A 24,420-nucleotide genomic window follows, 5' to 3' on the forward strand; every position below is an offset into this window, starting at 1 on the left:
ACGTCGATCGCGGCGATGCAGTCACGTGGTTTATAGCGCCACATGACATAAGCAGCACCGCCCATCGGCCAAATTTAGATGCAGTTGCAACCCCAGACTTCGCGTCAGGGGGAAGCTTCGATACACTTGCGTGTTTTGTTCTTTTTTTTCTTCTTTATCTGCATCTTCTGTTTCCATTATTTGCACCTTTTGTGGATACACGTCATCCCGGTCCCTTGTACAATAATCTTGTTTCACCCGCTTCGGCCCCGTTTCCAGCTAACCGATCTGATCGGCGCCCGCATTGGCAACGTTGCTCAACGCCAGACCTCAAATAACCGGCGTTCCTCCCACACAAGCACAGGCAATCATCTGCACGCAGTCGCCGTGGTTTACCTGGCAGTTGCAGGATTGCGCTGATCCTTACTACGGCCGCGCAACGTCCCTTGGCGAGTTGGTCAGGCAGCAATCAATGCTCGATACCCAGATCAACTTGATACTTTGACACTACACTTTACAGTTCCCATGGCGGACCATAATAATCCTCAGTGGCATGGCCGCGCGACTCAGCGCCTGTGAGTTCCTTACCCTCCCGCTTCGTCTGTACCTCGTCACACAAGCTCTAAGACATTTTCTAGCCCTTCCCCGCCCAACGTAAACAGCCCTCTCTCACCAGCCAGTGGAGGAAACAACCCCATATCCTTTCAGACGAATGTGAATCGTGCAAAGACAAAGCGTTGGGTCGAGGCAAAGCAATATTCATACGACGGTGGCGATTGGGGCGACGAGGACGATGAGGAGGATGAGGAGCCCCCGCTCCCTCCTCAGCCACCATATGCAACCCACAGGACCGGTAGCTCATCGGAGTTGAGCTCCAAGCGCTTGTCCGGACTTGGATTTGGAACCGATGAGTCGCGAGCAAGCCCCTCGGCCGAGGCCAGGGCAAACTCTAGTGGCGGTGATAAGGTTTTGCCTTTCGTCAGACCTGTCGACCTTTACAAGCGCATGCGTGAAGAGAAGCCTTCGGTTGATTCTGGACGTCAGGCTGCGGCCTCGCCAAATCCGATTGTGAACCCTCTGGCGCAGGCACCTGTACCTGCCAATGCACCCTCGGCAGCTACTCGGGATACATCCTCAATGGGTTTACCTGAGGTGAAACGAATGTCTTCATTTGGAACCGATTTCTTAGGTGGTAGTGATTTCACCTCGCAACAAAAGGCTACTCCCGAGTCTCAGCAGTCCGTCTTGCAACATAATCCCTCCCAGGCCTCTTCGCAGGGGTTCACGTCCGTGGTCCATCAAGCTTTTGATGTTCCCGAAACCCCTAATTCCACCACTGCTGGCAGTGTGGGTCGGTCCAATAGCGATGGCACTTCTATAATCAGCCCCATCATGAGCAACCGGACGTATCAAGACGACAAAACGCCTACAATTCATGAAGATCCTGCGGAGTTCAACACCCCTACCGGATCCTCAACGCAGCCCGCAGGCGATTTCTTCAAGGCTGGTCACCGACGGGATATAAGCCTTCCCAGTCGGGATAACAGCCCCTCGAAGCTACCTGTGGTCACAGATCAGGACCCTCCCAAGTCAGGCCATGGAGAAATCTCAGCAGTCTCTCCGGGTCAAAATTACGATCAGCCTCAGGCTAATATTCCGTCTTCAAATCCCGCGGACAAGGATTTCGTCGCGCCTCTCAAATTTGGTAGCACTGGATCCGAGGGATACCGTGGGGAAATTCCTACAATTGTCGCAGGCAGCTCACCAGAAGATGCCGACAATGATAGGCTGCGGGAAGAAATCATGCGTTCATTGAGCCGAGAGAATTCTCAAGAGCCGGAGGAGCAGCCCCAGTCACAGGTTGCTCAGGAGGAGTCTATTCCGCATCAGTACGAGAAGTTCTGGGATGGTACCCCTCAACCCATATCTACTCTCGATACTGCTCCCAGGCATCTCGCTTCTGAGTCGAATGCTCTTGCTCCGCAAAATCCATGTGCGACTGCTGAGACTTCCAGTGGAGATGCTCCTCCGAGTAAACCGAAAATGGCAAGGCGCTTCTCATGGGAATCATCCGATGGGGAAACTCCTACACCGCAAATTCCCGGTGGCTATACTTCTCCTCCGCCATTGAACGCTGCACTTGCCATCCAAGAGCCTGAGCCCATTGCCGATGACTCTGATCAGCCGGCTTCAGAAGGTCTGTCAACGGAAGCGCCGATTGCCGAAGGCGAAGTTTCCGGCTCGGACAGCCAGCGCGTCGAAAAGCCTAGGCTGTCAATTGTCCTTCCCACAGCTGACGGAAGCCCTCCGCCGCCCCAAATTGCGGGGCCAAGAGACAGTCCGCAACCCGAAGCTGAGGTTGTGACTGCAAACTTCGGGAACTCAGATACCAATGAGTCGAAACTGCAGGGCTTCCGCGAAATTCTCGCTTTGACGACTCCGCAAGCGCGTATCCGGGCTTTTGACCAGACGAGAGATCAATTTGCCGGCCTTGACTCGGGTCTAACTCACTGGCTCGAGCTTAGTGTCGATGACCACCCGGAGCATGCCGGTCTAGTCCAGTCAACCCAGAGCTTGTCGGCCGATTTCCCTCGGACATCGCCGGCTCGAAGCAAGTTTCCCAAGCTGGGATCTCTGGGTAACCTCACTACCAGAGATGAGACCGCGCCGGCCAACGCCGGCCACATCCGGCGCCCATCTGGCCACATTGGAACAATAGTCAACAGGCAGAATGTCGCGCAAAGTGGGAAGGATCTCCTTCACACCGCGGGATCATTCGGTGGTAAGGCGGGTGAGGCCGCCAAGGGACTATTTGCCAAGGGCAGGAGCAAGTTCCGACCCAGCGGAGACAAGGTAGATACATGATTTCCCTCACTCGATATTTGGGGTTCCCTGGAAAAGGCGCGCTGGAAGGTCATCAGGCGGTGTTACCCTCATTCTACTTCTTTTTTTCTTTGTTTCCTGGATACCACGATGTAATTTCCCATCGCTTCGGCATTGGAGACTAGAATGCGACACGATTGATGCATCTGACTTTCTTCCTTCCTCGGCCCTGGCCCATATCTCCCTTTCCCTTTCCCTGTTCCTTTTTGTGCTGTTTCTGATGTTGGTAATGTTGTAGGGTCAATCGACAACTGAAGGACGACGGAAATCGGGCCAATTTCAGTTCTCGTTCCCCTCTGAGTCTACGGGTGAACATGGTAGCTCTTCCTTGCGGAGGTCTCTCGATATCGGGAATCTTCCCATTTTCAGAGGCCGAAATGAGACCTCTACAGCCCGTGCTGATGTGAAGGAGACTTCGCAGGAGGGTCCGGCCGAGGGAGAGCTTCCAGGTAAGCGTTTCAAAAGGCGCCGGTCTATGGACTTTTTGCGAAGTACATTCGGTGTGGGTTCTTCGTCAGAGACTACGAAAGCTACGCCCTCCAACGTGGAAAAACGCAAGAGTGGAGCATTCATTGGCAAATCCGATTTTACCAATGACTTTGAACAGGAAACGATTGCTGCTCTTGGTCTTTCTCCGACCAAGCCTGGTCCTGAAGAGTCCCTTACTAAGCCTGCGGAGCAGTTGTCAAAGGACGAGTCTAGGGGTGCCACTTCAGCAAGTCAAACAGCCACTGGTGCGGATAAAGAGTTTCCTAAAGACAAAAGCCTGCCGGCTCTTCCTAGCCAGAATTCAAATGGCCGAGTCTCGGTCGAGGTGTCGGGCGCTAAGAGCCAACCTAGTATGGATATCTCCCGACCGATGACTCCGTCAATCCGGCCGGTATTTGATGAGGATGTCAAGCCCTCTACTCCACCGAAGGACCTTCCCCCCAAAGACCTGCCGCCTAAAGGTCTCCTGTCAAGGGACGCGTCATCGAAGGACGCCTCGCTGGCCCCGCAGCTAAGCCAGGGTCAACGCCAGCCGTCAATCTCGACACTCGGTGCAGATGAGAGGCACCCTCGCAGTTCCTCTGAGGGGGAGGTGGAAACACCGCCCTCTCCTATTCAGGAGACGACAAAGGAGGCAGATGACCCTGTATACGAAGAACCTTTGCCTGAGGCCAACACAATTGAACCTTCTTTGCCCTATGAAGAAGAAAAGATAGGGTTCGTGCCGATCCCGAGACCACCAAGCTCAGCAGAGATTCTTGAATCAAAGCGCAGGTCTATCAGCGGACTGCCGCCCTCTACTCCGGGGGTACAAAGTCCCTTGAGAAACGAAGTTAGGTACTCTCCAGGAACCAGAAGCAGCATGTTGAGCTTTGGCAGTTGGGGGCGGCAGAGCCAGAGTCGCCCAGCTACCCCCGCCAATGAGCTTTCTAGTCGTGCTGATTCAGATACTCCTGCGCCGAATGGTGATTCCAAAATGAATAAGTTGAAGAGTTTCGGAAGACGACGCCGTGCCTCGGTGGGTGATCTTCTCACGGGCCGTCAAGACAATATCCAGGGAAGTACTCAGGATCTTCCTGAAGGAGGAAAGCGGAAACGTACCTTTGGCCGGATCAGTGTATGTTGTTCTCGGTCGTGATTATGTTTCTGTTGCTAATTATGCACAGGTTTTGTTCAATCGCTCCAAGGAGTCCCAGTCCTCGGATATTAAAAAGGATGACCGCATTAAACCCCATACCAAAGCCCCCGAGTCCAAGGGTCTGCCAACACTCCCCACCAATGGGCATAATGGTCATTTCAATGCCAATGGCCCCATCACAAACAAAGAGCTTCCTGCGATGCCGGCTTTTGACTCTCTGTCAATCGACAACGAAGCGGATGTGCCACGCGATGCTCGCCGCGCTAGCATGTCTTTTCCACCCACTCTTGCAACTAATGCTCTGCTTTCTGGTCGATTCTATTCTTCGACGTCTGGGGATGTTCCATCGTCCGCTAAACATACTCGAGTGAAGAGCCAGCCTTTGATGACAATCCCGCCTCTGTCCCCTATTGCCCCATCTGATTCCAATCTGAGTATGTCTCAGTCTTCTCATTTGCATACTTCCGACGGGCGGGCATCGCATGAGCTTCATGCTGAGGAAGCTCAGCAATCTCAGGAAGAGGAGGGATCTCCCGAGCCATTTGGATCGGAAGCCCAGCCAGGTCTCGGTCCCAGTGTCGGTGTTAAATCCCGCAAACAAGCAGCAGATCAATCCGAGTTTGCCACTACAGCCGAGACAACCGCACCCAAGAACACCACTGTCTCAAGCGCCTCCTTTCTATCCAACCACCCCCACCGTGATAGTTCGGCCCGCACGCTCAATGAGTCCGCTGAGCCAGTCGAGCTCGCAATTACCAAGGATGACTCCAGTGAGGAGATCCTTATGTCCCCAACTGCATACCCTGGACAAGAATGGACGCCGATGCATTACTAGCGAATTCAGCGTGCATGTTACGATACCCTGTCATTCTGACTGCCATTCATGACCATTTCCAGACAGTCGTTTCATGTCTTTACCCGGGTCCAAAGCCCCTTCGCACGTACACGAAATTGCATCTGTATGATTATGACTTTCTCTGCATCTGGCGGCTTTGTCTCATATTTGAAGCATGTTTTGTGTACTCTCGCAATTTGATTTCCATGTTAGCATGGCACAACCAGTGAATCGATCACAGATGGCCCCGGGCAAAATGCATGACAATTAAGATGCAACCAAGTATTCTACCGTTCAAGAGAATGAATGATGTGGTTGCATGATGGCAAACAAGACATGGTGGATAATCAAAGAACCCAATTCCCCCTCATCTCTTCACACCTCGCTGCCTTGAACGGTTGATCAATAATCTAATTCGAAACTCCTGAATCGAGGTGATGGCAGATATGATCCTATTGGTCGAATTTAGTTTAGTCAACAAAGGTGACGTGAAGCTGGAATTGGTAATCTTTCCCGCACTTGATATATTCATCCATTTCTCGCGCATTCGGACTCCCGAGGAATGGTCTCATGGACAACACGAGTAATCGTTATTGTTATAAATCATACCATATCTCTGCAGACAAATAGGTACTTAGCGAATCAGAAACAGGAACCACATTCGAACTCTCCAAACGCGGGAAAGGGAATAACATATTCGTGCGACGTACAAGAAATTACTTCAAGACTATAAAAGGAGTGTGAATCACCCTGATACTGACCTTTGATTCTCCATTCTCTCCGAGCTTGTATCAGCTATCTGCCTGACAATTTGGTCATTCCAGAACTCGATAATTGAGATACGCTGTTCGTCAACTAAGGATGTCTCTCCCAACTACCATCCTCGTACTCGGCGGTGCCGGCGCCCAAACTTCCTTCGTTGTCCGCGAGCTTGCCAAATCAGAGGCGTGGAAGGTTCGACTACTTACGCGCAACCCTCAGGCCGAAGAGGCTGCTTCACTCGCAACCCTGCCGAGAGTACAGATCATCGAGGGGGATTGTTACGATGAGAGCACCCTCTTCTCCGCTTTCAGGGGCATTGACGCTTGTTTTGTGAACACCAATGGCTTTGCTATTGGTGAAAAGAGCGAAATCTTTTGGGGCATCCGCATGTATGAAATTGCGCATTGGGCGGGTGTGAAACATTTCATTTATAGCGCTCTGCCATTTGTATCGAAAAAGGGAAACTTTGACCCAAAGTATCGCGTTCCCTTCGTGGATGGAAAGGCCAAAGTCGTGGGTCAGTGATCTTCCACTTACGCCTTCACCTGTTGCTAATGCTACCCTAGAGTTCCTCCGAGCCCAAACAACTGACCAAATGATCTGGAGCGTTCTCGAGAGTGGACCCTATGCCGAACATTTCCTTCTCAATCAATTTGTTCCCAAGGAAGACTCGACCGGAGAATTTGTCTTCAGAATACCTATCGGGCCCAGCGGCTCCATGCCCCTAGTCTCCTTGAGTGACCTTGCATGGTTTGCACGTTATATGTTCGAGAACCCTAGCGAATTCAAGGCTGAATTGCTCAGTGTTGGTATCGAGCATGCTACAGGCCAGAGAATTGCTGGTGCGTTCTCCGCGGTGACGGGCAAAAAGGCACGCTATGAACCGCTGCCAGTTGAGGAGCTCAAATCTCAATTGTCGCAAAGCACCAAGATCGGTTTGGCGGGTTCACCTGGATATGATGACCCAACTCTGAAGACGGTTCAGGAGATGTTCCTTCCCTGGTGGGGCATTTGGACGGAGAGCCATGGAAATATTGGGCTCTGGACGAGGGATTATGGCCGCCTAGATCGCATCAAACCGGGTCGTCTGAGAACCGTGGAGCAGTGGATGAGCTCTGTCGGCTATCATGAAAATATGGAACCGCAGAACGTGCTCAAATCTGGGTCTAGAACGTCCTCCAGGTTCGAGGAGTGATTGCGGCGGGAAGGCTGAGGTAGTTCAGTGCCTCTTGAGCAGCCTGTCCAATAAATAAGTGATAATGACGGCCATCAGAGCCATTGTTATTGCATATCTGCGAAAGTTTCTGTTTGTTGTCTGCTTCTTCGATTCCCGGTGATAGACACTCTGAAGAGAGCGCTCTGCTTTGTCCAGGATATTGGGAATGTACTGGTATCGACGAGTAGAGCTCTAAGCCCAATATTGCAGACGAGGAGATTTGGACAGCTTACTCGGTGCTCTTGTTTATATAGTACTAAGAATATGAAATCACAAGAGACTACGTCCATTATTACAGAGCTTTGAAACAGGCGTAAACGCGTTCGAACGGCTCGAAAATGACAAGGGGAGAAGTATCAAGCCTCTATGCTCTAGATAGCAAGTCTTATAATACAAAATTCCATCGACTCCCTGCCCTTTGCCACCATGACGCTTGTAGAAGACCCGTGGTCAATCAAGGCAGGTATTGAAAAACCAACATAACTCCCACGAGTAGAGAGGTGTGGATGGAGAGAGGAGATTGTCACTCAAAGGCAGTCATAGAAGGTGTCTAGATAAGCAGATCTACCCCTCAAACACATTGTGATTCAACTCAACGCCCATATCCTTCGCCATGCTCTGCATTTGGGCCTCAATGTCATCTTCCATTCCACCGCCGAGATGGAAGAATTGTCGCAATTTGGCCCAGTAGAACCAGACATCACTGGTCACCAGGACGATACGGAAGATGACGTGGCGGCCTAGGTTACGGATCTTCTCCGATAATGGGAGATCAGGGGAATCGACGAGCGCGCGCGAAGCCCATATTCCTGTGATCTTGACACGGTTGACTGGGGAGCCGAGGAACTGGTTGTTCGCCTGGACGATGCGGAGGTTGCGGCCGATGAATATCAGTTCCTGTGGCCACTTTGTCCCATCGCCTAAAATCTCGCGGATAGCTTTACGGGCTGCCTGCTGCATCTCATAGTGGCGTTCTTGGAGCTCGTGCTTGCTGAGGCCTTGGATATGGCGCTGAGTAGACATATCGCCACCGCGGTAGGGGCGCAAGAGAGTGGCGGAGGCGAATATATCAGCGTTGTTGACGCCCCAGCCCTTGACGATCTCGGTTAAGGTAGAGTTGTCAAATGCGAGCAGGGCCTTCCAGAAGCGCGCGTACTGATGCCGGAAGTTGGGCTCCATGTGGATGTACAGGCCGTGATCGATGAGGACGAGCTCAGGCTGGCCGGAGGGCTTGCGTCGGATGAATATGTTGCCGGGGTGAGGATCGCAGTGTACCCATCCCCAAAGGAACATCTGAGCGGAGAAGAGGTCGACCATGGTTGTCATCACGTCTTTGAGTGACAGGCCCAGCCCGCCGCGGTTGTTCTGGCCCTTCCAGTGGTTTCGCTCGGGCTTGGCCTTTGATAGTGGGTTTTGGTCGACTGGTGCGTTCTTCGGCTTTGGAGGATCCATGGGTGTTCCGTGACATCCTGGACTGCCCTGACGCCAGCCGCCGCGCCATGATCGTGTGATGGCGTCTTTGTCCCAGAGACGTACGCCCTCGATCCATTCGGCCGTCATGACTCGTCGAGAGCTGAGCTCGCGGTAGACTTTCGGTATGTACACACGGTCACGCAGGCGAGGTTCACCGGCGACCAGTCGGGCCATGTTTTCCGAGTTGGTAGCTTCGTTTTCGAAATCGGTTTCCAAGGACAACCGCTCGCTGATGTATGGGACCAAAGTGTAGAAAGGAATATCGAAGAGTTTGCTGTAGATGAACGTGACGACTCTAGAGAAAGCTGTTAGTCTATGTCATTCCTCCCGTCTGTGCGCGGCCTCGTTGAAACTCACTTGAACGCCCAAAGATCCCAGTTCAGCTGCTGCTCAATCTCATGTTTCTGGATCTTAATAGCAACTTCCCGTCCATCCGGCAGACGAGCCCAATGAACTTGCGCTACACTAGCACTAGCACGCGCCTTGCGCTCCATAACACCCTTTCCAGGCTCACCAGAGAACGAGACGCCAAAGACCTCTTCGGGCGACTTCCCAAAGTCTTCACGAATAACCTTCTCGACCTCCTTCCAATCGTTCTGCGGCGCATCATCAAACATACGCGAGAACATCTGCTGGAATTCAGGGGGCAGAATCGCCGACTGCATGGCGACAGCCTGGCCCATTTTCAAGTACAGCCCACCATTGTGACGTAGGAGATCCGATAAGCGCTCAGCGTTGCGGGCATGCAGAGCTGTAATGGAGCTGGCGAGGGGAGGGTGCGGCCGGAAATTGATTTTATAGTCCAATGCGACGATCAGACCGAGGGAGAATGTGCGGGCGGTTCGAGTGAGCGATGAGGCGTAGAACTGTGAGTCGACGCCGTAGATGACGCCGGTTGCGACCGAGGCGTAAACTAGTCGTCGTAGCCATTTGCGGGTACGAGTGTATGTCTTTGCGGCGGTTGGTTTGCCTAGCGAGCTCGGCGAGGGAGGGAGGAAGGGCTGGAATTCCCCCGCGTGCACACATCGGCGGGTTAAAGGGCGCCAGATGGATCGAGCTGCGGAGGGCCGCAGCGGTCGGAGGAGTGTCGCGTGCGACATGTTCATAAAGAATAGGGGGTATCAGCACATTGCGCGAGATGGACTGATTCCTCGGGGTGAATGGGGGTGACAGCTCTCTCTCTTTCTATCTAGAAGGAGACGGTTGCGGAGATAAGTGAAGATGCCGTCATCCGTGGTGGTGTGGCCTCGGCGTCGGACGAATGCTATCGCCGTCTTGCAGAATAATTTCCTCACAATGATTTTACAATATACGCTAGTTGTCTATGATCCAATTCCAAGATAGATACAATTTGAGACGTAAGATTTCTATCACAGTTCCTCATGGTTCGGAAGCGCCAGGGTATCACACACGCTCGCATATTCCCTCATGTTATTCGGAATCGTCACCTCCCATAGCTCATCACCCTGAAGGAACTTATATTGCTCCTTACACCCGGCCTCAGACGCCATTGGAAGAAGAACGGGGAGGTGTTTGATCGATGCCTTCACAAAATTGGTCTTGAAGCAGTTCCCGAAGTCGGCCAGCGTATCCGGGTCCGAGCAAATGTGTCGCCCATGTAGCAGTGGGGCGCAGCGTTCTTTGATGATGACGGCGACATCGTCGCCCATCTTCAATAGCGCGTCTTCTTTTTGAGGGAGATCCATGCGCTTCATGAGGCTGCGCACGGCGGGGACAAACGAGTTGTTGCGAGTCCACAGGTCCCAGTGGGGGATTGTTGGCTGGCATCCGCGGTCACAGATTTCGGTCTGGAATTTGTTGAAGAGATGGCCTGGTCGGCCGACCAGGGCTGCGACGACTTTAAAGCATGTTGGTCCGATGGCTGCAACAGGAGTAAGGACGAGGAGGAGGAGGAAGAGATGGTCGGTCGAGAGGCGCATCACGAGGAGAAACGATCGATGGATAATCTCAAGATTAAGATGGTTATTGCAGTGATTCAAGGCCTCAAATCGTATCAGTTCCAGTCAAAGTTGGGAGAAGTGTGAAAGAACTTAATCCCCGCGAACCCTGAAATGCGAAGTGGAGTGCGGAGTTGAATATAGGCTCCACCGGTTGAACTCTCCGGTGCATTTCATTTGGATCGGAGTATCCGTCGATTTAGGAAGCTAGATTCTATACATATGCTAGAGTCTTCAGCTACATCTCACGTCAGCCCGTGGTCCCTGTGCTGGACAGAATCTAAGCTTCCTTTTACCTTCACCCTCACCCTCACCCTCACCCTCAGTCGCCGAGGCCAATACCCAAACTGGTATTTCCATCTGAGACGCGTCGGCGCTAGGGCTCTCTAGTGAAAAAGCCCGCCACATTTCACTTACATGCTCCAGAGCTGTCAGCTAGAAAGGTTTGAACTGTATCCAAGTTTCGCGACCTATCTACCCCGCCATGGACTCTCTCGACCTCCAAGAAGTGGACTCTCTCGAAGCCATTGTCATTATCGACAATGAACTGGACCCTCTGTCCATGCCAGCTCCGGAGACAGTGCAACTCTCTGGAAACCTGGCCACTATCGGCATGAGTGCGGGCCACGTTCCTATCAACCGCGGCGGTGCTTACAGAGAGATACGCATGGAGGACATCTGCTGCTCTGCGCATGGCCTGTCTATCCTCGTGGTAAGATAGCTCTGTTTTTACCTTGAAGGAAGTCCACTCATGGATGCTGGCGATGTAGACAGCTACCAAAGGCGATAAAAAGCACTCCGTCCTCTTCGATGCCGGCCCGGAAGAAGACATCTGGGAGAGGAACGTGAAGCGACTCCGGCCGGATCTCGCCTCTGTCGAGGTGATCCAATTGTCGCATTGGCATCGGGACCATTCAGGTCGGTTCAGCCGCAATTGACGATGCATCAAATATATCAGTGTGCACGCTCTGACTGGTTTCAGGTGGTCTTGGTAAAGCTATTCGAATGATCAAAGAGGCGAAACAAGCCCAGGGCATTTCAGATGAGCTCCTCGTAGACGTGCATCCAGATCGACCCGTCTATCGAGGGCTCGCTCTGCCGGAACATATCATATCTCTCGAGGCCGACCCTACCTTTGAAGAGCTGTCCAGCGCTGGCGCCCTAGTGGACAAGCAGAGCGAGGCCCACACCGTTCTCGATGACATGTTCCTCATCTCAGGCGAGATCCCACGGGTAACTCCATATGAAGTTGGACTCCGAAACGCAGTCCGGTTTGATCCCGATGAGAAGGAATGGTACTCGGACGAAGTCATCGCTGACGAGCGCTTCCTCGCAGTCAATTTGAAGGGTAAGTGTATCACACAGTGATGTCAACGAGACCAAGCGCTTAAACCTTTCAGACAAAGGCCTCGTCGTCTTCACAGGCTGCAGTCATGCAGGTGTAGTCAACACGACCAAACACGCCATCGACCTAGTCAGCCCCAAACCCCTCCTCCACGCCGTAGTCGGCGGCTTCCACCTTGCCATGAGCGAAGAAGCCCAAATCAACAACACAGTGTCCGACCTAAAACGCCTCGACCCCGCCGTGCTAATGCCAGGCCACTGCTCAGGCTGGCGATCGAAATTCGCCATCGAAAAGGCCATGCCAGGGACCTTGGTGCCATGCACGGTGGGCATCAAGATTACCTTCTAGAGCGCGTGTATCGGGATCTCTTCCGCGACGGGATTTGTCTCGCGTTCCTTGCAGAGGCGTTTTAGTTAAGGTTCTCCACGTGGGTTATGCTGGGTGCTACTAGATATGAAACATGCCTCGGGTCGCTTGGGGCAACTTGGACGTTATCTCCAAGGGGTGAGTGGCGTCATTGGACCCTGTTTCGGCATATTTCATAGGTTTTAGCTTCCAAGGTTTGGATCCAGATCATCTGACGAGTACTGCCCCTTGCTGCATTCTTCTTCCGTGCGATCGGGTCGTCGTGCTGAGATAGTAGCGTTCTAGATCTTTGTCGTATGTTGTCTCAGTTGTTGGATTTTGGGCAGTTTTGAGCGAGCAGGTTGAAGCGGTATCTAGTCTGTGAGCGTAATAAAATAATGTCAAGGAGTCAAGATAGTGATATGTATTTGATGCAGGTGTTTAGAGAATTTGTAATGTCAAGCAAAATTCAATATTGATGCGGATGTATATATCGGCCAAACGAAGCTACATATCTACAACCATATAGATAGTCAGTAGTTATATACGAATATATTCTATTGCCCTTAATTACAATATCCATCTAGCTCAAATAACGCAATCCAAAGCGAAACTGCGGATTGATTGATTAAATCTAATGGATAATAGCCCCGGAAGCTCCTCGAAATGGTGGTATACCAAAGCCGCACACGACACAAACAAACATCAATTGCTTTGAAGGAAACAAGCAGCAATTGACTGCTCTACAACTAATAAGTATATCTTCAACTTTTCAGTTCAATCTTCGCTGACGCTTCAATGTTTGCCTGCAGGTGGGCTTTTTTACAGGTAGCATCTATACAATCTTCACGTGCAGGCGCAAGCCCAAAACGTCTAGGATCTAGGACCACTCTACACCCACGCCCCGCAGATACGAGACGAATACTGTGTAACAGCCCGTTAAATGAACCGCGATCTTCTGACCACCCAATATTATGATGGTACACAGCCAAGACCCCTAGGCTTACCGCAGCAAAAAATCTCACCAAGAGCCCGAAAGCTGCCCATTGCCAGTAGACAGTAGTCACATTTGAGCACCTTGGCAAGGTAGATCACCGCCTGAAATCCGCTTGTACCTGGCTTATACCGACCAATGGACACCAGCATGACGCTGGTGGGCACAGTGTACAGCCCCCGCCAAGAGCGATTTGCAGCGAGCCCGGCGGACATAATTGCAATCGCCCTTGCTCGCCTTTCTCGTCCTCCCCCACTCCACCCCACGGAGATGAGATCACCGAGGTCCGTGTTGAAGCGTGCTACAAGTCCACAGTGCCATGGGGAAAGGGGGAGAAAGGGGGTTTGCCGAGCAAGTCATGCCCGCCAAGACGATAATGCGAGAGGGATGCACGGCGCGGTTCTTGGCGGGGCTTCAGGGAGGGGCAGGCGATCAAGGGATCATTGTGTCATTACATCGTGCATTGCTTTTCTGGCGTATCATATGCCAACCAATGCTGAACAGCTGCAAAGAAGATCGCGACTAGGATCGTCTTGCTCGGCATTGACGCCAAGAGTGATGTGCCTGGCATTGAGTACGGGTTGATTTTTGGGGCTCGGAGGAATTGTTTGATACACGGTCGATAGTCTCAAGCCTCACACGTGTATTAGAGTTTATCAATTGTGTTTGACTCGCTTTGGAACTGCCAAGGCGCGTCATTGTTTGTTGATTTGAGAATTTTCTTGGGTCTGGAATACTGTAATTAGAACAAACTTGGATGATCACCCCTTTTATTTGTTTGTTACTCAATATTGAGAGGCTTATTGGTTCCACTGACCAAGACAATGTGGAACTCTAGTCCACTGATTCGATGCAATCCGCTGGGGGTTTTATAAAAGATCGAGCCGGAGAGGGAATATCCCATTATTCGACAACGGGGCAGTGCTCCGTAAGGAACATTTCCTTGGATGTTTATGCAATCGTTGTAATGCATTGGCGTCATCTATACTATCTATAGATCCCCAGTCTGCAAGATTTCAATCTCCACAGCATGAAGATCCCCAACCCCCTTTTGGGGATATCCCTGTCATGCTTGGCAATGCTGCCGATTCTGACCACAGAGCCAAGACTAAAGTGTACGAACAAACGTTACTTTGCATGCACAGAGACAAAAGTAAACAGCCGGCAGCTCCCCAGCGAATCCACGTCCGATAATGTCAAAAATTCAGTACACAGCCACCATCCTCTGCAAAGCACGGCACAAGTGAATCGGAGCCTAGATGAAGACTATCCTATCCTACAATAGTAACATAAGCCGTTGAAACAGTCATTGTCTACATCATGGCCTGGCCAGAGAACCAGGATCATCGGGCATTCGCAAAACACCGAGGATCACATTGGCCCGTAGCCCGTAAGCAGGCCGCGTCCGAATCCTCTCAGAGCCGTATTTCTCACGAACGGCCAATTGTGTCATGCTATTACAGATGAAACGAAAGAGAAACATTTCCAAACACGTCAATAGCCAGAACGACCGTGCATCAGACACATCAGGCCCTCGTTCGGAAAACCTACCAGAACGAACCAGAAACCTGCATCAGACACGCGACGATCCGAACATCGCGGCTCTGTTCGCACGAACTCAAGCATCAACTTACTCTGCAGCTGCAAAATAAACCTGCTACAAAGGGAGGCCCCAAGAACCCCCAACGTAAGCCTCCCGGTCCTGAAGCCGGTTTCTCAGCGATCCCGCATTGTTTTTAAATAGTGATGTGCGCTACCGAGTGCACGCGCACCAGAACAGAGTTCGCTCAATGCCCGTTATGAACATCGCGTCGAATGTGTGGGGAATGCAAGCTCGACTTCTCCTGTCGATCAAGGGCAGAAAAAGGGTCATAACATGTGGTCATTGTTTTGACGCGAGACGCGTCGCGAACTTAGCTTCTGTCATTCCTTTTCTTGTACGATGCCATCATAGCCAATCCTGTTCCTGGCCTTTCATAGCTGAGCTCTAGATCTGGTCGATATGTGCTCTGGGCCGTGTATCTAGGTTTCCTCGTCTTCCCGTCTCCCCGTCTCCCCGTCTCCCCGAGGCTGTCATGTACGTATACGCCGAGTGCTGGCTAAAAGGGGATAAACTCCGAGTATAGTCCGAGTAAGGCGTAATTTGAACTCTATGCCAAATAAAGGGAAGTGATGAAATTGAAATTGTGACCAGGCTTACGGAGTAGAAGCTGGGCAACCTTAATGCTCTGTTGATCGTCGCAAGGGTTCGTACTGCCAAGAGGGTTACTGCCAAGAGGGTTACTGCCAAGAGGACAAAATAACACACCACTTTAGCAGACACAGAAATCAGCCTCTGCCGGCAAATGAAAAACCTCAAATTCCCGCGAATTTAGCCGTGTAGGGCTGATTAGCCACTTACTATTTCCTCTTACACACGGGTGGCACCGATAAACAGAGATTTCAGGAACCCGTCTAGTCCCTGAATGGAGAGTGGCATGCGACAGATGACCCAAAAAAGAACCCACGGTTCCAAGGCCATGCACAAGAGACACAAGACACAAAAACAGGGACCTGCGACATGTCGTAAGTATCGGTGCCGACACCCGTTTTGCCGCGTAGGCCGACTTTATTGATTACGGAAACCCGACCGACAAGCCGAGAACATAGGAAATTTTCAACGCCGAGAAAAATCTGCCGGGGCGGACATTTCGGTTCTAGTCGGACACCGAGCATCCCAGCCATGGAGGCAATAGTGCCAAACAGCCTTGAGGCGAAAAAGGGAAAGGAAGGAAAAAAAAAAGCACAGACAACAACAACGCCCGGTAATGGGTTCCGTAGAGACGAATGACGATAAGTGTCCAGCGCAGGAGCCATGTCGACTACGAAGAAGACAATGGGTCAACTTTAGTCGCGCCCAGAGCCATGGCCCCTCTTGCCAGAAACACCGAACGAAAAGCCTGGAAAGTAGTAAAGCAGATGATTGATACACAATGCACATCCCAAAATAGCACAACAGTACAGAAAAAACCCGTGAGGAGGCCTTTTTCCCCTCCCCTCCCCTTCCAGTTTACCCCAATGCTCCCGCTCCGACCATGTCCACCGCTAACCACGTTCATCTCCTTGCATTATGCATTGTGCATCGTACATCGTGCACCACGGAGCCAGACGGACAAGTCAAAAAAGCTTAAAGCTTGCCTGCAGGCGCGGGAACCGCATGGAAACTTTCCTAGTCAGGCCACCGAAACCCCGAGTTTCTCCTCATAGCTCCATGTTTTGCCCATGGAGAACATGGTCTAACCTGGGGTGAACCTGGACATGGACGCTGAGATCGCTTGGCGAACCAGGCGTTAGGGACAGAGTTAAATTAGCGTGGGATGGCCGATTCAATAGACAAATAGAATGGTCGATTGTGGATGACCCGTACTCCGTACTCGTACAGGAAGGTACAAAAGTACGAACAAGTACAGGAGCTACATGGACGAGGCGTTCTCTTCGCTAGGCGTCCGTAATGAGATTGACAATTGAGATTGCTTTTCCGCGGGCGGGACATGGTGCCCCTAGGACGCTATACACGTAGTTGGATAGTGCAAGACAAGCCATAAGCTGCACGACACAAAAATGCCTCATGGAGCTTTCATCGGCAAAAGCGGACTGTGATAAGCGGGTAGAGCTACGATTTGGCAGGGCGATCGCCCAGTGGGGCCATAGTTACGATGCTCCTCTGGCCCACCGGTGAGGGTCTGATTCAGATGAGACCCATATTTGCCCTCTCTGTGCCGGCTGTGATTGCTGGAAATGGGCTGATGATCCATCCCGCTACTGTAGGTACACGGCTGCGTGTGAGCCAAGAATACCTAGGGTGGCTCTTTCGGGTGTATACCGCGGCTTCCATCTGTTTCTGCCCACGGGGTGTATAGGAGATTAGGGCTGTTCGTAGAGGGTCAATTAAGTTTGGGGAAAGTTTTGTGGTGTAGAGCGTGACTTGGGGTGTCTTCGATTGCAAAGAGAAGGTGCTGGCGGTGTGCCTGCTTCACCCGATGGGCAAAGGAAGGAACGGGAAAAACGGCAGGTCAGTTGTTAGTCATCTGTTTTGAGGGCACTCGATTGGCAGGATGTGCGGCTTGTGACTATACCCGAACGGGAATTTCGTTCCTTTCCGACCGCAATTGGCAACGGCCTGTATGATGCGATACCGGTAATAAATGAGCATGGAGCGCGTTCCTGGACGGGCATAGTAGCACAGGGGCGAAAAGGGAAAGGCGAAAGCGGCATGATAAGCTGCTCATGACGTGAGAGTTTCGCTCTTATCTTCCCTAGGATCTATGAAGAGTGCCGATTTCCGAATTGCCCTTCCTAATGGCGAGAACCAGAAAAGACTGGAATTTCTATTCAAATTTTCCGTTTCATAGTATGGTAAAGAAGGGCCCAGCTGCAGCTTATCCATGGAACAGCTGGTCCTTGAAGGCTTCTAGAAAACGTCTCGAACAACCGAGCTCATCCGCACACGCACAGCTCTTGGCTCCACCACTTCCTAAAACATACTCCGTAGAGTCTAGGCAAATTCGGCGCCGGTGAGCCCACCCTGAAGCCCGCACTTTCTCCGACCTCTATAATGTTCGCGGGCTACACCGATTGTTCGCGGGTGGCAACGGGCTTCGATGAAGTTTCTCTTACGGCGTGGCAACTGGTTCGGGTCCAATATATCATGAGGCATTTTACGTGCCTTGGATTTGGAGGTCTGGGGAATCCCCGTGCCCCAACTCCTTCACTATGTCAGCGGCGCGATCGCCCCAAGGCTGAAAGCGCCGGATCCTGGTCTGTCTGCACGTGAGCTTCCGGTGCAGTGACAGTGACGCACGGTCAAGCACACATGTGCATGGAGATGAAAATCATTACCGATAGTCATCGACTCACCTCCGTAGATGTAGTACTACCAGGATATGTAAATCCATGGGACTGTGCGAGCTTGTAGCATTGTGGTTGCAATTCGACATATCCAGCCATCACAATTTACTTGCTACACATCCGCGACAGTCTGCCTTGTGGGACAAGCTACGAGTTCCACGGGTCGCGCGTGGGGTTCTTCTCTCGACTCGACGACTGCACGTCGAGCCAATTCAACCGCCTGGCCCTGTGAATGGGTAGAATACTCTCCACCATCACCGATGCATACAGTAGACCCTGTTCCTGTTCCACCACTATACAGAGGTACCTATGCGACCGAATATATATCTAGAGAGCCCTAGAGGGAAAGAGGGATAAGCAAAAAAACTCGTACTTTGTCTCGAGGGAATCGTTCCCTTCCCCCCCTCCAAGATCGCGTACGGGCTTGGCTGACGTGGGCAGCACCCAAACGGCGAGAATCCCCCGGAATTGATCGTAACTCAATTCATCGACCCTCGCACGGGGCTGCAAGAGGACACAGCGCAGCGCCGTCGCGTCGCAGGTTCTGCCCTTCCCGCTACCCAGCCGCATTTGATTTGGCCCACACCCACACCGAAGCGGTCGGTTTCCCGAACGAGGTTGGCTCTAAGAGTTCCCTAATTCCCCTATGTAGAGTGGATAGCTAGCTGTGTTAGTTGATAGCTGGAGAGTAAGGGGAGATTTCGGAGAGTCTAGCTCAGATGGTAGGCCGTGGATACGGCAACTCGACCTACGTAGATTACCCAGGTGTGCGCCCTGTCTGGCCCTGTCTGGCCCTCCACGTCCATCTCGACGAATATTATCGGCCTCGGCCCCTCTAATTATTTGAGTTATGAGTTGTCTGCAATTGGTTCTCCAGGACGGGATGTCAGCCGCGGAACGCGCCGGTAAGGGATTCCAACTCGGGTAGACCGAGACATACGTAGAGTGCTGAACAGTATCAAGGATGGCTCGAGCACAATAGTAGACGTCAAAATATTCCCTGGCAGAGATGGAAACTACACTATCAAGGTTCGGGGAAGACGTCCTGCGAACCCGGGGTGCAGGCTCTTCTTTTTGAGTTGAGGTGATGTCCGGATGGTCGTATCGGCCAATAGTAGCCCCTGCAAAGTACATCTTGGAAGATCGATAGAACGTTCGCGCTGGCAGTCGTCCGCATAGTCCGGCAAGAAAGCTTGCCTCACAACGCCGGGATTATTTCCTGTCTACAGTAGGCTCACGCACATCAGGCGATCCGAGTCAAGCTACGTGGTGCTCGTCATATTTTCTTTACTCCGATAGCTGCCGATTCCTCCAGAAGGAGCGGAATCTCGGCACCCTGAACAAAGGTGAACAAAAGCAAACCCCGAATCTCACGGAAAAGTGACCATCGTGACGCCAACAGTCAGTGTTGAGTATCACCCTCGTGTGGCCCCGTCCACGCATTTGGGAAACTGAGTCGAACGCCGATCAGCTCTGAGCGATGAAATCATCAGAGGGGCGGGACTCGGCCGATGATAGGACCGCGGCCGACGAGACTAGATGGCTCTAGTGAGTGGAGTGGCCGGGCCCGAGGGCGAATAGAGACCGCCGAATTAAATGACGCTTCTGGGGACTCCACGAGGTCCATGGGGGTAGTGATCGACCGTGGTTGGTGAGATACGGAGTACGAAGGGGGCAGCTTGGGCGAAGGATGGTGGCAGTAAGCGTAGAAGGCCGTGTCTATAATTTGCACTTGGTTTCTTGCGTTATGACATAATGGTAATTTTACGCGCTTGGGGAAATATGCCAGAGTTCTGCCGTACATAGCTCATAGCTCGGGGTTTCTTGGCTGCTTGCGGTGCCCCTTGCTATTGATCTTGGTATTGGCAATGGCATTGGTGATGGCAATGGCAATGATCACGGATATTCGGATCGAGCGGCGTGAAAAGAGTGGAAGTGAGGATGAAAGAGTTTTTTATTCATTTGGATTTGCGCCGTTGCTGGCTACTATTTGGTACAGGGGAGAGAGGGTGATCTCTCGGGTTATCCATCTGTATCTAGCAACATGCTCCTGCAAGGGCTATGAAGCATTCTAGGACACACAAAGATTCCAGGCAAATTCTCCGTTGCATAACTTTGTGGTTAGAGTAAAACACAAATACAGTAGTCTCTCTACGTAGTCTTGTTGCATTTACCTGAGATACCTTAGAAAAAAGCTGGGTCTCGGGCAAAGAAATTACTCCAGACTGAAAATCGCGCATAGTCAAGCTGGGAGCAGCTGGGGCACCGCACTCGGCGAGGCTAGAAAAGCAGTACGATACGACGCGTGAGGGTAGCTTTGTGGAGGCCACTCGGCACTCTCCTGCCGGTCGCTGTATTTTTGAAATTTTCATCACTAAACCGAATCTGGTATCATCACCCCACTTTGCCTGTACCTAAGATACCTAAGTGGCTGCTCTCGGCCATTTCCCTCGGGGCGCGTTGGAGTCGTAGCTTGGTACTGTAGGGCAAGGGGCAAAAAAAAAAATAAGAAATAAGAAATCTGAAAGAAAATACCGAAACAAATACCAAAAACATCCAGGTGGATACCATGAGATGGTACCTCACTCCAGCGCCTATCTCCCCCAGCAACGACATGTACCCAGTTCTACTCTACCATCCTATCCCAAACACGGGATTCACTTCATTTTACTTTTTATTTTTATTTCTTTTATTTTTTTTATTTTTTTCACCCCTAATTTCCAAAATTTCCTACTTTCCTACTTTTCTAACCTTCTTTAGGATAAAATAAAAAAAAATAAAAATTCTATTTCCCTCACGCCCATTATCCACACTCTCTCACTTTGCCCACCCACCCCCCGTATTATAAAGTCGTCCACTCCCTCACACCCACATTCTCTCTTTTTCCTTCTTTCTTTCATAGGAAGCTTCCGTCTCACGCCATAAGTGCTTTCGTGTATTGGTGTGTTTGCAGCTCATATCATTGGGTAACCGAAGGCTTTACTAGCCAAAATGGCATCAACTACCCAATCCACTACGCAAATGGCGGAGCGGAGGATCTCCTATGCCCCCGATGTCGAAAACGGTGACCGCCACCGCGATAACGACGCTGCTGATGGCGGCAACCTCGACGAGTACTCCGCCCTGAACCGCTACATCTCGACTGCCCGCGATGGCCGCCGTGGCTCTACCTCTTCTGGTGCTGCTCTCAGCGAGAAGGGCGCCAAGAAGCCTTTCTGGAAGTTCTGGGGTGGCAAGGCCGAGGGTGTCGATGAGGGCTGGCAGGCCCCCGACGAGTGGCTCGAGACTGACCTCCGCGCTGGTCTCAACTCTGGCGACATCGAGCCCCGTCGCAAGAAGTGTGGCTGGAACGAGCTGACGACTGAGAAGACCAACATCTTCATTCAGTTCATCGGTTACTTCCGTGGTCCCATTCTGTATGGTGAGTTTAATGCATCCCTCTCGACGCGTCTATCGATCCATTGCTAATGTGTCTTTTCCCTGTAGTTATGGAACTCGCTGTTCTGCTCGCTGCTGGTCTGCGTGACTGGATTGATCTCGGTGTTATCTGTGGTATTCTTTTGCTTAACGCTCTCGTCGGTTGGTACCAGGAGAAGCAGGCTGCCGATGTCGTCGCTTCCCTCAAGGGTGATATTGCTATGCGTGCTCTTGTTATCCGTAACGGTCAGGAGGAGGAGATCCTTGCCCGTGAACTCGTCACTGGTGACATTGTCGTCGTTGAGGAGGGCACTGTCATCCCCGCTGATGTTCGCCTGATCTGTGACTACGAGAAGCCCGAGATGTTCGACACCTACAAGGAGTATCTCGTCAACGTCAACGATGACACTCTTAAGGAGAAGGCCGACGATGATGATGATGATGATGATCCTCGTGAGGCCCACCAGGGTGTCTCTCTGATTGCTTGTGATCAGTCTGCCATCACTGGTGAGTCCCTCGCCGTCGACAAGTACATGGCCGATGTCTGTTACTACACCACTGGCTGCAAGCGTGGCAAGGCCTACGGTATCGTCACCGCTACTGCCCGCCAGTCCTTCGTCGGTAAGACTGCTGCTCTCGTTCAGGGTGCCAAGGATTCCGGTCACTTTAAGGCTGTCATGGACAACATTGGTACCTCCCTGCTCGTTCTCGTCATGTTCTGGATTCTCGCTGCCTGGATCGGTGGTTTCTTCCGTCACTTGAAGATCGCTACCCCCGAGGGCTCCGACAACAACTTGCTCCACTACACTCTCATTCTGCTCATTATCGGTGTCCCCGTCGGTCTTCCCGTTGTTACTACCACCACCCTCGCTGTCGGTGCTGCCTACCTCGCCGAGCAGAAGGCTATTGTCCAGAAGCTCACCGCCATCGAGTCCCTCGCTGGTGTCGACATTCTTTGCTCTGACAAGACCGGTACCCTCACTGCCAACCAGCTGTCCATCCGTGAGCCCTACGTCGCCGAGGGTGTTGATGTCAACTGGATGATGGCCGTTGCCGCTATTGCTTCTTCCCACAACGTCAAGAACCTTGACCCCATCGACAAGGTCACTATCCTTACTCTGCGCCGCTACCCCAAGGCCCGTGAAATTCTCTCTCGCAACTGGATTACCGAGAAGTACACTCCTTTCGACCCTGTTTCCAAGCGTATTACCACCATCTGTACCTGCGATGGTGTCCGCTACGTCTGCGCCAAGGGTGCCCCCAAGGCTATTCTTAACATGTCCGAGTGCTCCAAGGAGGAGGCTCAGATGTACCGTGACAAGGCTACTGAGTTCGCTCGCCGTGGTTTCCGTTCCCTCGGTGTCGCCGTCCAGAAGGAGGGCGAGCCCTGGCAGCTTCTGGGCATGTACCCCATGTTCGATCCCCCCCGTGAGGATACTGCCCACACCATCGCTGAGGCCCAGGTTCTCGGTTTGTCCGTCAAGATGCTTACTGGTGACGCCATCGCTATTGCCAAGGAGACTTGCAAGATGCTTGCCCTTGGTACCAAGGTTTACGACTCTGAGCGCCTGATCCACGGTGGTCTCGCTGGTTCCGCCCAGCACGACCTTGTTGAGAAGGCTGATGGTTTCGCTGAAGTCTTCCCCGAGCACAAGTACCAGGTCGTCGAGATGCTCCAGCAGCGTGGTCACTTGACTGCCATGACTGGTGACGGTGTCAACGACGCCCCCTCCCTGAAGAAGGCTGACTGTGGTATCGCTGTCGAGGGTTCCACTGAGGCTGCCCAGGCTGCTGCCGATATTGTCTTCCTTGCCCCCGGTCTTTCCACCATTGTCGATGCTATCAAGCTTGCCCGCCAGATCTTCCAGCGCATGAAGGCTTACATCCAGTACCGTATTGCCCTGTGTCTTCACCTTGAGATCTACCTTGTTACCTCCATGATCATCATTGATGAGACCATTCGCTCCGACCTGATTGTCTTCATCGCTCTGTTCGCCGATCTTGCCACCATTGCCGTCGCTTACGATAACGCTCACTTCGAGGCCCGCCCCGTCGAGTGGCAGTTGCCCAAGATCTGGGTCATCTCCATCGTTCTCGGAATTCTGCTCGCTGCCGCTACCTGGATCATCCGTGGTACCCTCTTCCTTAAGGACGGTGGTATCATCCAGAACTTCGGTTCTCCCCAGCCGATTCTCTTCCTTGAGGTTGCTCTTACTGAGAACTGGCTCATCTTCGTCACCCGTGGTGGTAAGACCTGGCCCTCGTGGCAGCTGGTCATTGCCATCTTCATTGTCGATGTTCTGGCTACCTTGTTCTGTGTCTTCGGCTGGTTATCCGACTGGGACCAGACTCACCCCTACGATCCCGCTGGCCCTGGCTTCTCCCACAACAACGATGTCGACATTGTCACCGTCGTTGTCATCTGGGCCTACTCCATCGGTGTTACCGTCATCATTGCCGTGGTCTACTACATCCTGACCATTATCCCGGCTCTTGACAACCTTGGCCGCAAGACCCGCTCCAAGGCTGACACCCAGATCGAGAACATGATCGCTCATCTCTCCAAGCTCGCCATTGAGCTCGAGACCGACAAGGAGGGCAAGTCCCGCTACACTATCGGTGCTCGCGCTGAGGAGATCGAGGAGGACGAGTAAATGCTTCTACGGAACATTGCTCCTCCCTTTGATGGGCTAATTTTC

General features: G+C 52.1%; 6 protein-coding genes across 6 annotated transcripts; 4 read left to right on the forward strand and 2 right to left on the reverse strand.

Moving 5' to 3' along the window:
* Positions 1-504: 504 nt before the first annotated feature.
* On the forward strand, positions 505-5,324 carry N7443_007941 (uncharacterized protein; the record flags this gene model as incomplete). The annotated part of the gene is made up of 4 exons (XM_056887997.1): positions 505-554; positions 618-2,832; positions 3,101-4,468; positions 4,518-5,324. 4 exons carry the CDS (start codon positions 505-507, stop codon positions 5,322-5,324), a joined length of 4,440 nt encoding a protein of 1,479 aa, XP_056739688.1.
* Positions 5,325-6,185: 861 nt separating this feature from the next.
* Positions 6,186-7,281, forward strand: N7443_007942 (NmrA/HSCARG family protein; the record flags this gene model as incomplete). The annotated part of the gene is made up of 2 exons (XM_056887998.1): positions 6,186-6,603; positions 6,653-7,281. The coding sequence occupies 2 exons, from the start codon at positions 6,186-6,188 to the stop codon at positions 7,279-7,281; spliced, it is 1,047 nt and encodes a 348-aa protein (XP_056739689.1).
* Positions 7,282-7,866: 585 nt separating this feature from the next.
* Positions 7,867-9,881, reverse strand: N7443_007943 (ABC1 kinase family protein; the record flags this gene model as incomplete). The annotated part of the gene is made up of 2 exons (XM_056887999.1): positions 7,867-9,070; positions 9,133-9,881. 2 exons carry the CDS (start codon positions 9,879-9,881, stop codon positions 7,867-7,869), a joined length of 1,953 nt encoding a protein of 650 aa, XP_056739690.1.
* Positions 9,882-10,145: 264 nt separating this feature from the next.
* Positions 10,146-10,715, reverse strand: N7443_007944 (uncharacterized protein; the record flags this gene model as incomplete). Its single annotated transcript, XM_056888000.1, has 1 exon — positions 10,146-10,715. One exon carries the CDS (start codon positions 10,713-10,715, stop codon positions 10,146-10,148), a length of 570 nt encoding a protein of 189 aa, XP_056739691.1.
* Positions 10,716-11,217: 502 nt separating this feature from the next.
* Positions 11,218-12,426, forward strand: N7443_007945 (MBL fold metallo-hydrolase; the record flags this gene model as incomplete). Its single annotated transcript, XM_056888001.1, has 4 exons — positions 11,218-11,445; positions 11,504-11,651; positions 11,716-12,081; positions 12,134-12,426. 4 exons carry the CDS (start codon positions 11,218-11,220, stop codon positions 12,424-12,426), a joined length of 1,035 nt encoding a protein of 344 aa, XP_056739692.1.
* An 8,899-nt stretch (positions 12,427-21,325) lies between these two features.
* N7443_007946 (uncharacterized protein) lies at positions 21,326-24,375 on the forward strand (the record flags this gene model as incomplete). Its single annotated transcript, XM_056888002.1, has 2 exons — positions 21,326-21,725; positions 21,791-24,375. 2 exons carry the CDS (start codon positions 21,326-21,328, stop codon positions 24,373-24,375), a joined length of 2,985 nt encoding a protein of 994 aa, XP_056739693.1.
* Between the last annotated feature and the right edge of the window lie 45 nt (positions 24,376-24,420).

Source organism: Penicillium atrosanguineum (genome assembly GCF_028827265.1).
Source record: "Penicillium atrosanguineum strain IBT 20685 chromosome Unknown utg000006l_segment0_segment0, whole genome shotgun sequence".
Classification (NCBI taxonomy): Eukaryota; Fungi; Ascomycota; class Eurotiomycetes; order Eurotiales; family Aspergillaceae; genus Penicillium; species Penicillium atrosanguineum.